Source organism: Siphateles boraxobius, unplaced genomic scaffold (genome assembly GCF_051911475.1).
Source record: "Siphateles boraxobius isolate OS27281-9 unplaced genomic scaffold, OSU_SipBor_1 16, whole genome shotgun sequence".
In the NCBI taxonomy this organism is placed as follows: domain Eukaryota; kingdom Metazoa; phylum Chordata; class Actinopteri; order Cypriniformes; family Leuciscidae; genus Siphateles; species Siphateles boraxobius.
Window position 1 is genome coordinate 2,910,998 of NW_027508766.1, and position 18,514 is coordinate 2,929,511.

The 18,514-nt window shown below is 38.4% G+C and overlaps 1 protein-coding gene across 7 annotated transcripts in view; it reads left to right on the forward strand.

Annotated features, from left to right (window-relative positions):
• Positions 1–18,514, forward strand: part of stard8 (StAR related lipid transfer domain containing 8) — an 83,733-nt gene that overhangs the window by 43,685 nt on the left and 21,534 nt on the right. For all 7 annotated transcript variants that reach the window (XM_077231091.1, XM_077231092.1, XM_077231089.1 and 4 more), the window contains 2 exons: positions 2,737–2,808; positions 17,282–17,363. In XM_077231091.1, coding sequence (XP_077087206.1) covers positions 2,737–2,808; positions 17,282–17,363 — 154 coding nt within the window. The remainder of the gene's footprint in view (positions 1–2,736; positions 2,809–17,281; positions 17,364–18,514) is intronic.

Consider the following 18,514-nt stretch of genomic DNA (forward strand, 5'->3'; position numbering starts at 1 on the left):
GTGCACTGTCAATAGTTTTATATAATTTAATTAGTTTATTGATTAAATTAATAAAAAGACAAAGACCTTGCGATATGTTTGGTATGTTTGAATGAATTTAAAAATAATTTGCCATATTTCAGATCAATATATTTGTTTTTCTTAATTTGAATTAATCCTAACTTTATTCTCATCTGAATTATAAATAATTGATTTCCGTATAAAATAATACTAGGCTACCATTAAAAACCACATTTGATTTTATTTTTTTAATCAATGTAGAATTTGTAATTTAAAAGTACAACTGTGTGTGTGTGTGTGTGTGTGTGATTTTGGTTGGGTGATAGTTGTGGGTTACAGTTTGACAAGAGAGTGTGACAAAAGCACAATGTTGTGTTTTATTGCGAGTGTACACAAATATATGTAAACACTTTGCAGTTTGAATTATATGTTTACGGAGTATGGTTTTGTTTCCACTGTTCGATCGTGCCCGCGCCTCTCTCTCTCTCTCTCTCTCTCTCTCTCTCTCTCTCTCTCTCTCTCTCTCTCTCTCTCTCTCTCACACTCACACTCTCTCACACACACACACACACACACACACACAGTTCGATCGCGCTCGCGCCTCTCCCTCTCTCGCGCGCGTAAACACACAGTTCAGCATTGCAATATTGACATCGCAGTCTGTTCAATATGCTGCGTTCAGACCAATCACGAATTGAGCGAATTTTATCGCTATTTAGAGTTTTATTTATTTTTATACCGTGTAGGCCTATTCTACGTGTAAATTCGTGCACCGAACCGTGACGCCCGTACCGATTCGGTTCAATACGAATACATGTACCGTTCCACCCCTACCTAATATTACATTACACTGTAGGTCCATGTAGCTAATAATAGCCTATATAACAAATATAAAATCAGAAAGATTTATCACATGCACACACACCAGTTATGTTTAGACTACTTAATATAATAATCCTAAGTGTATTTGTTATTTCCCCAGTTGTAACCTGGTTTCATTGCTGTGATATCTGAGAGGAATTGGATTTGCTTAGCTAATCAACTGATCGATCTCCTAATTGGCACTGTATTGTGTGTTGTAACGTAACGGCGACCATCAGTAAACGTTATTGATACAAACAATTTATATTTTTTATTAAGCTGTTCTTGTCTTTACAAAAATCAAAATTAGGCTAATCAAAGGGAAGAGTGCTCTTACAAATCACGAGGAGCGATTTGACCACTGATTTTGGCTAACGTAATAGACTCGCTGTTTTTGCTGATGCTGGATCGTCTTTAGCATACACTGCATTCATTAAAAATGTAGGCTCTAGAGTGGGGGGGGCACTTGCCCCCCTGTAGATCCGCCCCTGAGCGCAGACATGGCTCATGGATATCGGATATCTCCGCAGGTTGGATCGGGAAAATCCGATACGTGAATTACGCTGGTTTCGATACCGATACTGGATCGGATCGGCTCCATCCCTAATGTAAAGAAATTACTGTGTTTGGTGCACATTCCAACACTTATTTAATTTAACTCTCATTGTTTTTTAATGACAAACACTAAATAGTTTTTCAGTTATCACAACTGTTTAACACTGTTTATTCACTAAAGATATTACTGTTACTAAACTCTGCTCAAAAGAAATTTAAATTACAAATTGATCCATATCGTGATACATATCATATCGTGGCTTTAGTATCGTGATGCGTATTGTATCCTGACATTGTTGGTGATACACAGCCTTATACACATCAGAGCACACCAAGGGAATATTAGTCCCCGAAAGCGCGAATATAGCAATTTTATAACGACTGAAGCGACAACTAGCCAGATTACTATAATATTTCAATTAAATTTCTGTCAGCACCGACTTAGCCTCAGGCAACATCGCAACAAGTGAGTGAATCGGTAAAATGTAACTAAATGGTTTAAAAACAGTAGCCTAAATATATTTAGTAAATACAAATGTACAAATGCTAACTTAACAAAAATGCTGTAATTATATTCCTAGCTCAAACAGTCAGAATATTTCAATTTTACTCTATCAAAATTACGTTGTTATAATTTTTACAGATGTTACTATTTTTGTTAATGATCATAAATTGCATCCCAAGACTGCATCCCAACTTAAGCTACTGTGAAATGTGCATTTCTAAGAGACAAAACATGTATTATTATTTTTGAATATCAGCCTCAGGTTGTACTTGCATCTGGGCTGTTATTGCTGAGATCCTCTCAATTTTTGTTGTTCCTGAGTTGGTTGACCGACTCTATCACCTCACCAGTTTCCATGGTGATGTCTGGAATTTCATGCCAATCTGAAGGCACTGTTCATCACAAGTGCCATGTTCCACTGATGACTGGTGATAGTTGAATGAAGACCAATGTCTCCATGATTACAGTTAAAGTAGAATACTGTATACTTACAAATATAAGTAATATTCTAGCTCAGAACTATTATTTAATCACATTTAGTTTTTTGAAAAGTTTGTTGAATCGTTCTGTGTCATGGAATACCAGCTAAATATTTCAGTTCCGCTCTCATTGCCATGACCACCGATAAACCACAGATTATCTAAATAACTTTAAACGGCTCTAATTCACGGTATAATGAGTAGTCAGATTAGGTCTGACGTATTCTGGATGTCTCATTTTAATCAAGTGATAATGATTAATATCATGAGAGAATTGAAAGAATAGATTATCTTATTGATTTCATTAATTCATCTTTGTCTCTCTCTCTCTCTCAGAGCTGGAGGCGAAAGAGGCCTGTGAGTGGCTCCGGGCGGCAGGATTTCCTCAGTATGCTCAGCTCTATGAAGGTAATCCAGAACTCATCCCACTAAAGTCCACTCAACCCCTCCATGTCTGTCTCTTTAATTCGCCCCTTACCTCTGTGCCTTTTTGTGACTCAGTGTTATTTTCCTATTTTCTTTTCATCTGGTTTCCCTCCATATTTTCTCTTTAGAAAGGTGCAGAGATGCGAATAGAAGCGCTCCACTACAGGAAGCTTCAGTGTTATTGTGTTTCAGGATTAGTGATTGGGGAAATGCATGCGAGACCAGATGGCTTTTGGTTCAGATCACTTTTGGGTTGTGAGTGTACAGTCATGCTGAACCAATGAGCGGTCCAGAGCACTGCTCTATAGAAACAATCAGAGGTACTGCAGATGTTCAGGGCTTGTTTTAGTCCTGCTGGTCTGCTTCCCCCAGAATATGATTTGTGCCATTTCACACACACAATGAAGTTACAACAATTCTGAAAGCTCATGCATAATCAGTTCACAGAGACTGGAACTATTTTAAGGGAAATTCATTTTAATATAAAATAATTGGCATGGATCACTGTCATTCTGTCATCATTTACTCGCCCTTGTGTCATTCCAGGCCCTCTGACTTACTTCTGTAGAACATAAAAGAATATCCTGGCCATCTCTTTTTCTTATAATGAAAGTGAAATGAGGACAGGTGCTGTCAAGTTTCACAATGAAAAAAAAAGCATTATAAAAGTATTTTGGAAAGTGATTCATATGTCTATATTCCAAGTCTTCTGAAGCATATAATAGCTTTGTGCGATGAACAGAACTAGGAATGCACAATATAAGCATTTCGATTTTTGACATTTAGATAATATTTGCCATCATCTAACGCTCACTTAAAATTAGCCCTTTAAAATACTAATAATTTATCAACAAACACAGTAAATGTAATCTTAAGCAAATCTCTAAACAAATTTTTCCATACTGTACATTATGATGTGATGCCTTAATTTAATTTTAGCATTCAAATATTGATTTTGGTTTTAAGTTTTGGTTTAATTTTTAATTTTAATTTTTAATTTAGACAAAAAAGTAGGTTTTTAATGGTGGCCATTTATCGGCTATCACCCATAACATGAAAATTATTATCAGCTTAGGGTATCCACCTTATTCATGACGAGTTTACTGTGTTTTTGAATTATGGCTGGCATTTCCGGTTTGGGGAACTTCAATTCAAGAAGGCTGAAACTAATAATGTCAAATCATAAGGTTGCCCTACAAATAAAGCTTATCCGTCAGTTTGAATGGATGAGCTGTCATTTTCCTTCCTGATTTATTTTCAGACATAAGAATAACATAACACTTGGTATTTTAACGTGACATGTTATAACAAGAATATCTATGGCAAGAACTCTTTTCAGTCTGTGCTTACTTTTCCCCTTTATTATTTTCTTTTTTCCCTTTGCAATCCGCTGTAAAAGTATGAAAAAGGACAACATGCTGCACATTTGTTGTCTGTTCTCCCGAATTTAATTTGCGATATATTCCATTAATAATTCACTGGAATGCACGAAGAATCTCTCGGCTTTCTCTTCAAATCCTCACATCTGTTTTCAGGTTTGTTTTCACAGGTAAATACAATTTATAATCTGTCAAAATGACAGAAATCACTTTGAAATAGTTTCACGTAATGCTGAAGTTAATTAACATTTTTGATTAAGGCAACATATGTTACATAATACAGATATTACTACAGTGATATTTAACCCGTCCGTTATTGCTGTTGGGGTTATTCATGGTCTGTTTAAAGTGCTTTTACACTTTTAAATTTCATTTTAATGTTCGATGGTTGAAGATTAATGTTATCTCATTGTGACACATTTTTGAGTCTGGCTCCCAACCCATCATATGGAGAAGGCCATAATTTATATATAAATTTCATAAATATATACAAGGTTTCTTCCACAGTGGAAAGTAATATAGGTTTGGAATGACATGAGTTAATTGAAAAACAGAATTTTCATTTATGGGTGAGCTATTTTCTAATCTGTGAACAAAAACTCTATCCTTACTACATGGCAATGCTTAGAGGTTGGAATAATGGCAGGATGCACCATTTCTCCACTGGCTTTTACCATGGCAATGGAAGTAATCATTAGGGCATCAAAATGGGTAGTAGGAGGAGAGCGCTTGGCTTCTGGGATGCGACTACCACCAATCAGAGCATACATGGATGACATGACAACCATGACTACAACGGTAGCCTGCACTAATCGGTTATTGGGGAAGTTAACAGATAATATTGAATGGGCACGAATGCAATTTAAGCCCTCTAAATCAAGGAGCATCTCCATAATTAAAGGCAAGGTAGTAGATAAAACATTCTTCATTAATGGTGAGGCAATACCAACAGTTTCTCAGAAGCCAGTGAAGAGTCTAGGGAGATGGTACGATGGGGATCTAAAGGACACAGTTCGAGTGGGAGAAGTTAGACGACAAGCAGTGGAAGGGTTGAAGAGCATAAACAGCTGTGCTCTACCAGGCAAACTGAAACTCTGGTGCTTTCATTTTGGTCTACTGCCAAGGTTGCTGTGGCCACTGACTGTGTATGAGGTTTCTTTGACAACAGTGGATAAGCTGGAAGCGTTAATAAGTTCATACATCAGGAAATGGTTGGGAGTTCCACGCTGCCTCAGCAGAGTGGGACTTTATAGTAAAGGAGTATTGCAGCTGCCAGTCTCTGCTTTAACCGAGGAGTTTAAGTGTGCCAAGGTCAGACTGGAAATGACTTTAGCAGAGTCACGCGACAAATGTGTAAGGGAGACAGCCCCTGTGGTAAAAACTGGTAGAAAGTGGTCAGCAAAGAAATCTGTAGTAGAGGCAAAGGCTGACCTTCAAATTGGGGATATCGTGGGACAGGTACAGCATGGAAGAGGGGGTTTTGGGCTCAGTTTAGCTCCTCCTAAATGGTACAAGGCAGGCCCAGCCCAAAGGAGGAAGCTGGTAGTCAACGAGGTGCGAAAGCAGGAGGAGAGGATGAGATGTATAAAGGCCATTTCCCAGGCCAAGCAGGGAGAGTGGATGAAATGGGAGAGTGTGGAACAACGCAAAATGGGCTGGCAAGACCTTTGGTCAATGGAAGAGAGTAGGATCAGTTTCCTTATTAGGTCAACATATGATGTCCTCCCATCACCGCAGAACCTAAACCTCTGGGTAGGAGAGGATCCATCTTGTCCTTTGTGTTCATCACCTGCCACATTAAGGCACATTTTGACAGGATGTAAGGTGGCTCTTAGCCAGGGTCGGTTTACTTGGCGCCATGACCAAGTATTGCGATGTTTGGCTTTAGCATTGGAAGGCAAGCGTAGTATGACCAATAAATTGCCGCCTGTTCTAGCAAAACATTACACGCAGAAGACAATATTCCTCCGCCCAGGCGAGCAACCACCAAGAAAAGGTGCTAACACCAATTCTCGCCCAGGACAACTGGAAGCTGCTAGGGACTGGAAGATGCTGGTTGATCTTGATCAACGGCTTATTTTTCCACCTGAGATTGCCACCACTAACCTACGACCAGATATTGTTTTGTGGTCTGGATCAGCACGCATTGTTCAACTGATAGAGTTAACAGTGCCATGGGAGGATGCGGTAGATGAGGCATATGAGAGGAAGAAACTGCGGTATGCTCATCTGGCCACTGAAGCAGAACAGCGAGGATGGAGAGTCCAGGTTTATCCAGTGGAAGTGGGTTGTCGTGGTTTTGTGGCACATTCTACAACCCGGTTCCTCAGAGACGTCGGATTCAGTGGCCAAGAGTTGCGTCGTACAGTAAAGAACTTATCTGAAGCAGCAGAAAGGAGCAGCAACTGGCTGTGGTTGAGACTGAAAGATTCTAGCTGGCTGTGTACAGGCCGCCATGCTACGGTTTCGTAGAATTCTTGAAAACTTGAAAGGTCTGTTGGTTTATTTGTATAGGTTGTATAGTATTTACAGTCATTACGTTCCTGTGTATATTGCGTGAATGACGGGTGGTTGGTTAGATATTGTGTTTTGCGGTAGGTGGTATGCCATACGGAACCGTTGCCACTGAAACTGCATATTAACGCACCAGTGGGGCTCGACAGCCTTAGTCAAACGGGTTGGCGCGTATGGTTGGGTTGCGGAGAGATTGTGAGATTGTGGTTAGGTCTCAGCAGCAACTGTTGGTTTATTTGTATAGGTTGTATAGTATTTACAGTCATTACGTTCCTGTGTATATTGCGTGAATGACGGGTGGTTGGGCAGATATTGTGTTTTGTGGTAGGTGGTATGCCATACGGAACCGTTGCCACTGAAACTGCATATTAACGCACCAGTGGGGCTCGACAGCCTTAGTCAAACGGGTTGGCGCGTATGGTTGGGTTGCGGAGAGATTGTGGTTAGGTCTCAGCAGCAAGAGGGAAGTAGAGGTCAGTAACCTGGGCTGAGTTGAGTGGGGGACGGAGGGGGGTGACTCTGGGACGCCAGAGTCACTGTCGAGCCCTCTTGAGGTGTCGTGGGCTAGTCGACGAAACACTGAGGACGGAAGGTGCCCACTTGAAGACCCTAGAGATGTTCCCTACTCCGCTCAATCCAGAGGGTTGTTATGGGGGGACCGCACTGTGGTTGCAGCCGTTGTGTGTGCTGACGCGCTATACACTGTATTAACACCAGACAGAAGATTCACGTCACCAGATGGAAAGAAGCGTAAATGGATGGAGAAGCATAGGTTACTGTAAAGCTACGTCTTAGTTGGTGATTATCTTGGCGAAAGCCGAGTACAAATCAGCATGAAGTTTTAACATCTACTCTCGTGTAATGGAAATCAATCAATCATAACTCATTTATGGCCTGGGCAGACCATATCACATTAACTTTTTTATTTTAAGTGATATGTGATCTCAAAAGACCACATGTTTCCTTAAATCCTGATTTTTTTTTTATTCATACAGCACCTGCAGGAATCTGTTGGTGATGCTGTCTGCTGTGTGAAGCTTGTGACCCAAACCTCTTTTTTTTTTTTTTTTTTTCACTGGCAGGGCTGAACCTACACCTGAATGTAGATAAATAGTATTTTTTTTAAAGATCATGCCTCATAGGCTTTACGCTTATGAACATACAATAATATAATAACGACGACCAATATGTCTCAGAACTTTTTTTTTCCAGCCCTGCCCATAATAACAGAAGAGAGTTTTTTGTTGTTGAAATCATGATTCTCTATTCATTAGTGAGCCAGGGTTCTGCCTAGAGATGCACCGATTACAATTTTCTAAGCCGATTCCGATTTCCGATTTTTCATGAGTTTGGCCTGCCGATACCGATTTTAGCCTATTCCGATTTCATTTTTTCTAACCACTTTACAGCAAACACAAATATTTATTTTCTATCTTTTCTTTAATAGAACATTTTACATAGAACATAGAACATTTTTTGAACAAATTAAATAAAATAAAACTATATAAAGTATATTATACTTATATTACTCCTGGTGTGGGAAATTCACACATATCTAAATGCAGTCTTATGGTATGGAAGAACCATTTTCATTTCCATATATTCAACTAAAAAAAAAGTGATATATTTACTTATTTACGAAACTAAACTTCTGTATGAAAACGTAATTGCAATAAAATAATATATAAATAGCCAATAAAAATAAAATAAATATAGCCTTGCAGTATAAAGATGTTTCTCAAAACACACACACACACACACAGCCTATTGCAATCACTTGTACATCAATGGCAAGTTTTATTTCGCAAACCGTTCTTCTCGTCTGCCACATGTCCAGCCAGGCTAAACAATCACTTTAATTGAGCGCGAGCAGCGCAGCAAAAATAGACTCTGTGCCGAAACCCCGCTTCACTGCTGCTCACGCAACGCTCCTGCTCAACGCTCACGCGCTGCTCCTGCTCTCGGTGTGAATGCACTCATTGATAAACATGCACGCCGGGGGAAAAAAAACCCTGCGCTGCTCACGCTTGCGGTGTGAAACGGCCATAATTCACGAGGTTTCCTACATGTGCGTTCTGTGTGCACGTGTGATGCTGATTTTGCGTGATGTTAATCACGCGGCGCCCGAGTGCATTTGACCGGCAAAAAAACCCGGCAGATGTCAGACTGACCGGCCGGTCGCCGATCATGGCCGATCACGTGAAAATCGGCCGATTCCGATCACCAGCCGATCAATCGGTGCATCTCTAGTTCTGCCAGATCTGTTTTTCCTTATGTTTTGGAATCTAAAAACATTCTGTGCAACCTTCCTAATTATGCTTCCCAATGCTGAGAGAGAAAAAAAGTTAAAACATTATTTGCAAATTAAGTACCACAGATGAAGATAATTCAAAGACATTACATTTATTCTAGCAGAAAGATTTGAATACACATTCTATTAATATTATATAGACTTTATATTAAATTAGTATGCCCACAGCAAACCGTTTTGCAATCTGTTCAAGGTAGTTTAAGTGCAGAGGACATGTTTTTACTTAAATTTTGTCTGCAAGGTAGATGCCATATTTAATTTTATACAGATGAAAATGAGGGTGCGAGGGATAGACTTTTGCAATAGCATGTGCTGTATAAAGGTCCTAGATCACATGTAATTTGAAAACTCATAACTTTCAAAACCGTTTTTATTTAGGTTTTTATCTGCTGAAAGTCCCTTGGAAAGATGTTTCATAAACAACAGTACAATCCATTGAACACATTGTACTTCCATCCTTCACAACCTTATTTCATTACTGTCACAAATCAAAATTGCCTAAGGTCGATGCACAGACATCTAGATACAGACTGTTGTATTGCATCCTGTTTTTCAGCATCTCTCACCAGGAGTGCCACCGCTTTTATAATGCTGTGTTATGTTAAAAGCAGGGATGCACGATATTTACATGGTACTATATTAGGGCTGGGTGATATGGCCAAAAAAAATTATCATGATCATTTTTTTAATATTAGTCGATATCGATAATTATCACGATAAATGTCAAATCTTTATTTATTTCGAGTATAAAGGCAGATTTTTGCTCCTAAGTGAAAGTTGTAGAAACCAGAGCGTTAATTGTTTTGTAAAAAGCATTTTAAACTACTCTTTATTAGGGTTGGGTACCGAAACGCGGTGCCAATAGGGAAACGGTTCCGACGTAAACGGTAGTAACCAGACCGAATAAGAATGAAAATTTGAAGAAAAAAGAACAAAGACTCTCTGTGTCATGAGGCGCACACACGCAAGGTCTCTCGCTCTCTGCTTCTCCGCCGTGCGCGCACTATACGGTTTGGAGCCCAGCATGTTCTGCATCGCATGCGCGCTCTTGCTTGCTCGCTCTATATTGCGGGAGATTTTAAGTAATTTGCGGGCATCAGGGAGCCGTTATCAATATGCGGGAGACTCCCAGAACGTCTGCTGATAGCGAGGGGATTAATGAAGATGTTGAAGACAAAACGCTCCAAGGTTTGGCTGCATTTCACGTGTAAAATTACGTGTCAAAACACCCTCTCTGTGTGCCGATTGTCTGAAGCCCATATAGAATCACGCCGATCCATTGGCTGATGGCGCGGGCGCCGCCTCATATTATATTGGCGCGCGCATCATCTGCTCCTCAGATTTCTCTGCCTCAAAAGGAAGCTTGTCAGCAGCGCGAGGAGCTTGGCAGCGAACGCAGCATCTCGTTCCCTATTCAGAGAACATAGGTTACACCAGTAACCAGAGACGTTCTCTTTTTATAGGTTCACTCAATGCTGCGTAGCTAAGACGCAGTGGGAACGAAATGCCAAACTCACCGCTGCCGTAACTAGTACAACGACCAGATAACTTACATGACTGGTTCAAGCTGACAAAACATGGGAACCTGGAGCCATGTTGAGATTAGATTACCCTGGTAGTAATCTCTATTCATCTCCAGTATTATTACATTGTTTGATACAATGTTGTTTTATTTGATATTATGTAAATGTGAATTTTTATTTTATATTGGTTTATTTATTATTACCATATGTTACTTATTTTTATATTGTTTAAAGATTAAAGTTAATATTGTGTCCAGTTGTACATAAAAGTGTATTATTTTTGACGAAGTGTGTGCGGTTTCGTTTTCTTAAGTACCGTTTCAAGAACCGTTTAAGCACCGGAACCGTTTAAATAATACAGAGTAGGTACTGGTATCGGATAAAACCCAACCGATACCCAACCCCACTCTTTATTGTCAGAACATATCATGACAAACACTTGCCAAACAGGTGAACATTTCACAAATCTGAGGTAGAACATTCAAACATTTGTCATTTTTCCTTAAAATAAATATCTGAATAGAAAATTATATTTCTTATTTTCTGCATGTGCTAATGGGGGATATTGTTTAGTGTAAAGTGACTTTGATGGCACGTAGCCTATCTTCAGCACAGTTTGCAGTGCAGGCTGCAATATTAATATTACATGTTTTGTCTCAAAACGCATATTTGACAGTAAATCTGCATCCTGACTCAAGCTAATACTACTGTTAAATTTATGTCCATTAACAAAAACAGTAACATCTGTTAAAAATATATTTATTCTGACTGTTTGAGTTTTATTAAAATTAACCATTGGTCATCCAGTATCATGCATTTAGATCATGATAACCACAGATAAAACCAGGCATAGCCTATAGCAACTCAATATCATGGCAAAATTTAACTTCATGGTTTATATGGTATTTATGATAAACAGTAGCCTAAATGCATTATTAAATACTGTAATTATATTCCATTAGTCATTTAATACGTAGTCTACATTAATAATATAATACAATTCAATATAGTATATCCCACATTTCATGGTGCAGTTAATATTACTAGGCTAACGTTACAGTAAATCCATGGTAAATGATGGGAATTTGTAGACGGAAAAGCTTCTGACTGTATCGTTGCGCACAGTGTTTCTACTGTTTGTCAGCGTTTTTTCATTTGCCTTTACACTGGTTTAAATCACTGAGACATTAGTGTTCTTCGCTGATCAAGCGCTTCTCGCTGGATCTCGTCGTGAGCGAGATGATCTGAGTAAACGCGTCAGCTCTCGTGAGCTCGCGCTGCGCTAACGTTTGGACTTTGATCCGAGCGGATAAATGGTCCGTGTGGCGCGCGGTTCAAATGAGTTTTGTTCCGCTTTTGGAGCATAAACATTATCGAACTCTTGATATCGTTTTATCGAGAAAAATTATATCCCGATAATTATCGTTATCGTTTTATCGCCCAGCCCTTCTATACTATATTAATTATCAAACAATATTAGTGATAATAAAATCTTTAATATTATTATCATCTTAATATTAATAATAGCCCATTTAATTAATATTATCCATTTTCATACTGCACATTGTGAGGCTGTGATCCCTAAATTTACTTGGGGAAATAAGTCTTAAACCTAAACTTAAAAAAAAAACATGTCTGTAGGACCCTGTATTCAGCACCATACCTTTATTCTGTCCAGCTGTGCTTGAACGCAAGCACATGTTCTTGAACAGCGGTTGGTAAAGGCGCTGATATACTCACAGTATACTATTAGTGAACATCCTGACACCGCCCACGCTGCTGAGAGCGGCATTTAGATAATAATGTTTGCACGAGCTCTGCAGTTCGACACTGCAGTCAAGTCACGTCGAGTTTATTTATATAGCACTTTATACAACAGATTGTTTGAAAGCAAGCTGTGTTACAGTATTAACCATGAAAAAACAGTATCAGTGTCTCTTTCAATTAGAATTACAAATACATTTTCTACTAAAAAATGGCTTTTCGATGTGTTCGTGTTTTTACTGGCGGATGTCTGACCTCGACGGATTGAACAGAAGAAATGAACCAGAGAGGATTTCCACGGCAAAGAAGCTAGGCTGAGCCTCAGAGCACAACTACTTATTATGCAATCGCCATGGACCAATCGTAGTTCGAAGGTGTTTGCCAGCACAAGCTTTTCCGGAAAGTTTGCTTTGGCAAGCTGAACTCCCTAAACGAACACAAAACTAACTTTTTTCGGCCTGATTTTGTTCAAAATGACCAGTTCGTTCTTCGATTTCACTTCTGGGCCTTTTTGTGTGGCCTGGTGAGGTGTGTTGCCTGTAGCTAGTATTGCTAGTAGCAACTGTTTTGTTTTGTTTTTTTGTATTTTATTTTCTGCATTAATTCTGAAATCATATAATCATATTTTTATAGCTAATTACAGTAATGCCTTAATTTTGCTTCTCTAAATGGTTATCAATGTTTTATTGCTTTCAAAATTCTTCCACTTGCAAACTGATGAATATTTCAAAGCCGAATGCAGCAACACTTTCGTTCACTCTTCCCATTTAAGCAACCTGACACACACCTGTCATCTGCTTGGCTTCCTCTAACAGAGTTGTGTATTTTCCTGCTGCATGTCACAGACTAAGTTGGCAGTAACCTGACCCACATTGGGTTGACAGAAACAGCGATGAGCTGAATTAATAACGGCCAGCTGCCGGGATGTTCCTGCTGTTTGTGGCGTAGGTCTTGTATTGGATTTTTGTTTATATATCAATAAATATCAAAGCGAACATGGATTAATTCATCCTCTTGACATTTGCATAAAAATAACTTTAAAAAGGATGAGACTGATCACAAAATTACTTATAAATTTGTATTGGTCAGTACTGAGGCATTCTGTGATCTCTGCTGTGTTTTGATGTCCAGCTTCAGTGTAACAGTCAGCGGTTTCCCACTTTTATCTCGGCATCGTCCCCTGATTAAAAACTCAATATTTGGTACTGTGTTTTAAAGCAGCAGGGATGCCGGTGTGTGTCTGTGTTGAAAACAGCCCTGTGTGTAATTTTACCTTTGAAAAGTGACCGTATGGCAATAAACATTGATTTCCGAGTCGGTCTTCCCTCGTGCCTAAAAATAGCCCTGCATTTCAAAAGAGGAAAAGGTTATAATATATTCTGTATCTTCATGTATGCTTGTATTTTTTAGGAAAACAAAACGTTAAATGCAGTAGAGTGGTCTGGATGCTCTATTTGATGTTATTTGCCCATGCGTGTCTGGAATCGGCCTTCTGAATTTAAGTAACAGCACTAATTGAAAACACAGAACAAAGTAGAGAGTTTTACTGTAAGAAAGTGTGTGTTCCTTGAAGTGTTGCGATAAGGACACTCATAACCAAGACATTTTTAGAGAAAGTGACTTGAAGTACTTCTCGTTCCTGATAAACAAAAGAAATGTCAGCTTCACACTGGCACTGTGTGCTGTCATTCTGAATTGGATACTGTTGAATTGCCTATCTTGACTGAAATTTGACTTTGTTTGGCAGCAGGTTGATTTCTTGTCCCTTTGTTCTTGTGTTGTGAGCTTAATTATTTCTGGCAATCTTCCTGTACTACTGTCATTACTTGGACCTGCAACTCAAGAGGGGAAGGAGGTTGAAACAAAAGCTGGAAATGGGACACCTCAGCAATGTTGACGCACTCAAAAATGCACACACACACACAATACGCAGGTATACCCACACCACGCTCACATTCTGATACTCTGTTCCATATAAAATAGTTCTGCCCTGGTTATTTGCCAGTGCATAATTGTTTTTCCAAATCATTTTTGAAGAATATCACTGATACAATGTAAGACATGACTCCTGTTACAGTGTATGTATTTCTATATTTTAGAGCAGGGCTCTTTGCCTTTTTTATGTTCACATTGATTTTTATTTTGTTGTATATGTACTCCAAACACATATTAGCCTTTGTGCTAACAAGGACATGTTTGAATCTGACCTTTGTCTCAATCTCATCCCACCACACCCTCTGTCCACTTTCCTGTCTCCTCTCTATTGTCCCCTAAAAAATATTTTAATAATACAACAAACCCATATATCTTTAGCCGATCCCTCTAGGTGTGTCCGGCGACATTTCAACCAAACGGTGACCAAACTGAACAGAAGTATTTGCATTGACGTGTACCTGGACTTTAAGTGAAATCAAACCTCTTTTTAGTCCCTCTCAGTTAATTTTGGGAAGCCAAACAATTTTAATAATAATAATAATTATATAATATATAATAACAACAATAATAGTAATAATAATAAGCCAATAATCGGTATCAGACGATAAAAGTAGGTATTTTCACTATCGTCCAATTGTTTAAAAACAGCCAATGATCAGAGCGGAAAAAACATGTCAGGCAGTGTGTGAAGAAAGTCTTTATTGTGTTGAATTTAGGGCTGTCGGAGTTAACACGCATTAACAGTTAAAAAAATAGCGACCCTATGAATCACCCGTAGGTTAAAGCCCAATTTATACTTCTGCGTCAAACTCACGCCGTAGCTACGTCGTAGGCTGTGTGTAGCGCGCGTACCCTTCGGCGTACCCTGACGTGCACCTCTCCAAAAATGTAACAGCGCGTCAATTCTACGCGGACGCAAGCGCTGTGATTGGTCTGCTAGAACCCCTCCCTCGGGTTTCACATGTTCCCTCTGCATGTGTAATTGTGCGTCAACGCAGACAACGACGCTGAAGTATTTTAAATGAAAACCAACCTGTAGTGTATAACGTAGAGGCTCCAGCGTAGGTCCGACGCAGAAGTATAAATCAGCCTTAAGCCAGAGTTGCCAGGTCTTCGTTTCTTCTCCTACACCATTATTTGTAGCACGCCTCCCATCCAATAATAGCAAAGAGCTTTGTCACTTCCGATATAAAAACTAAGCTTTCAAATTCTGTTAGTTTTATTACTAAATTCAATGGTTTGACGCTCTTAAATGTGACGTGACAAGAGTTCTGTTTCGAATGGAGCGTGAGTCATCTCTTCCACTTCAATACAAGTTATAGCATGAAAAAACATGCATGAACAACAGAAGGTATTTTAAAAACGCAGACGTCAATAAAACAGCTTTTAAACAATGTCACTTAACATTGCATTTATCTCAGGAAAGTTATCCAATGTTCATAGTTCCGTTAATTAGCTATAAAAAACAGTAAAGTAGCTTATTTACTATTAATTATATGTGTATGTTTTATTAAATATTTGTTTATGAAAACCTTCTGTGGAACGGAGTTATATACAAACATTTCTGTTTTTATTTGAGTGAAATTATTATATAAATATAAATTATTGGCAGATATCATTCTGAATAATCAGCTACCGAAATGGGCGGAGACATTTAGTTTCGGTGCATCTCTCTTTTTTTTATGATTTATTGATACATTATAAAAACAAATATCTGAAAAAGTAAGTATCTGAAAAGTGGCTTCTGGGAATATTACACTGGGAGGTCAACTCATCAAAGACGCAAAACACTATTAATGTAAAGATCAATAGATCCAAGATCCCTCCAAGAGACATAAGCACAGTCCAAAATGGAAGGGTAAAACAGAGGGCTGGAGTGAACACTGACCGCATTATGAACACCAAAATGCCGCAAAAAATTGGGTACCAGATAATACTGTTTTTACATTTTTTATATTGTTTGAATATTTCATCTGGGACTATGTATTTGGGAGGCATAAAGGGGCTGCCAGGGAGAAGGACTTGCACAAAGCATTCTCAATGTTTAGCCTGGATGAGGGATTGACTAAGTTGCTTGAATGGAATCAGTATAGAGTAGAGCGTATATTTGCTGCCCAATTATATATTAGAAAATTAGGAAAAGCCACACCACACAATTGTTTTGTCTTCTGTAGAATGCCTTTTCAGTCTTTTTATTTGAAAGAAAATTAGACATAGAGATATCAAGAGCAACAAAAAAGGACTTTGGAATAAAAATAGGAATGCATTGAAATAAATATAGAACTTTGGGTAGTATGCTCATCTTAATACAGGTAACCTCACCAGCGAGGGATATAGGGCGGGAGAGACCACGACTAAAATCCTTTGCAAGACACTTAAGCAAAGGGACAAAGTTGTGATCAAATAAGTCTACAAAGCTTTTTGTCACATTTATGCCCAAATACCTAAAACTCTGTAAAGAAGATTTGAAAGGGATGCTAATGGGTATTCGAAGGCTGCCAAATTGATGGGGATTCATTTACTTTTACTCAAATTTAATTCATATAGCCTGATATTGATACTGGATCTGCTGGCAGATTTTTGTCTAAAGGAATGGAGTGCCAGGGTCAGACACATAACAAAAGATCATCCGCGTATAAAGACAGCTTATGCTCCAACCCTCCCATAGTATCGGTGCATCTCTAAACGTAATGCATTTTATCACTCTAGAACACTGTACACCATGAAAGCAACATGTAAATCAATTTTATATGCTGATGTATGTGTATGCTAATGTTTGTGTGTATTGTCAGTGTTTTGTAATGGAAAATACTATCAGACAACTATTTCAAGATTTTCTAATTTTGTGAATGTTTACGATCGCAGCATGCAAATTTTTGTATGTGGGTTAAAGTTGACATGTCCTCTGATGTTTGTGGGATTAATCTTACTGACCACTGGCTTAAATGTTACATTATCAGGAGGTTTTAATTAGCCCCATTGGGTAGTTGAATGATTGACTTAATTAGTGCATCTCTGTGTGCCCTCAGCCTCTCTGTTCCCCATTGAGATCTCTGCTGTGAGGAGAGACCATGAGTTTCTGGATCAGGACTCTCTCAAGGCATTATGCAGGTGAGAAACCATTGCAAATTCACTTAAATATGTATTACAGCACTTAAAATATATTCCATTGTACACAATAATCCCTTCTGGTTTGAGTTTCACTCCTTTATGTGACTGCATCCATGGCATTAATCATGGTGGAATAACATGATAAAAAAGTATACTAATAATAGTACTTTTATGACATATGATTAATGGTATAAGTCACATGTCATGAGAGGGCATCTGTCAATTTCTATAATCTTTTGATCACCATGGCGACGGTCCACTTGTGTTAGCAGGCCTTGCTGTGGTTCAGTCTGTCCTTTTTAGTATCAACTTTATTCTCTTTTTTTCACCCTTCCATGCGGAATAACAGATTAAGTGACTGGTCACACCTGCAGAAGTCACATTGGAGTGAATGGCCTTTTCTAAAATATGGCGAATATACAAAGAGGGGGAAATTACATTTCCTGGGGTGCAACTGCTGTCAGTCCTAAAGTGATAGAAGAAGAGAGCGATAGAGACTCGAATGTACCATTTGTCCCACAGTGGCTAGTTACACACTGTATGGTTGGCTGTTTTTTACTGATAAAAAACATCAGGACAGCTCGATGAATTAAGAGAACTGAATTATGAACACACACACATAGCTAAATCTGATATCTAGAACTCTAAGGCATATGCATTATCATAGTTATCTATATTTAAAGTTGTGTAGAAAAGGAAGCTGGATTTGTGTGAGCTAGGGAAAATGATTGTGATTTTAATGGTAAAATTCTGTAAAAATACAATGGTAAAAAATGGTTAATTGGTAAACAGCAAGTGTCACTATACACAGCGAATAACTAATAGATAACTTTGATTTTATTGTAAAATACTGTTAAATTTACATTTTTTTTGGAATTGAAAAAGAACAAGTCATTGTATAATTTACAGTGAAGAGTAAATTGGCATTCCCAGAATTCCTTGTGTGACACTTCACATTCAATGTATTTTCATTTAAATAATTGTTTTTTGATATTTTTTTTCTTATCAGTTATGTACATTAGGGTTTTATGTTATATCTAATGTGAAATTAATATTTATTGCATTACTTTAGTGTCATTACCATGCTGGTGTTTTGTATTTGTGTGTGGATGACACTCTGTGCTCCTTTTATATATTAGCTTTCTCAGCTT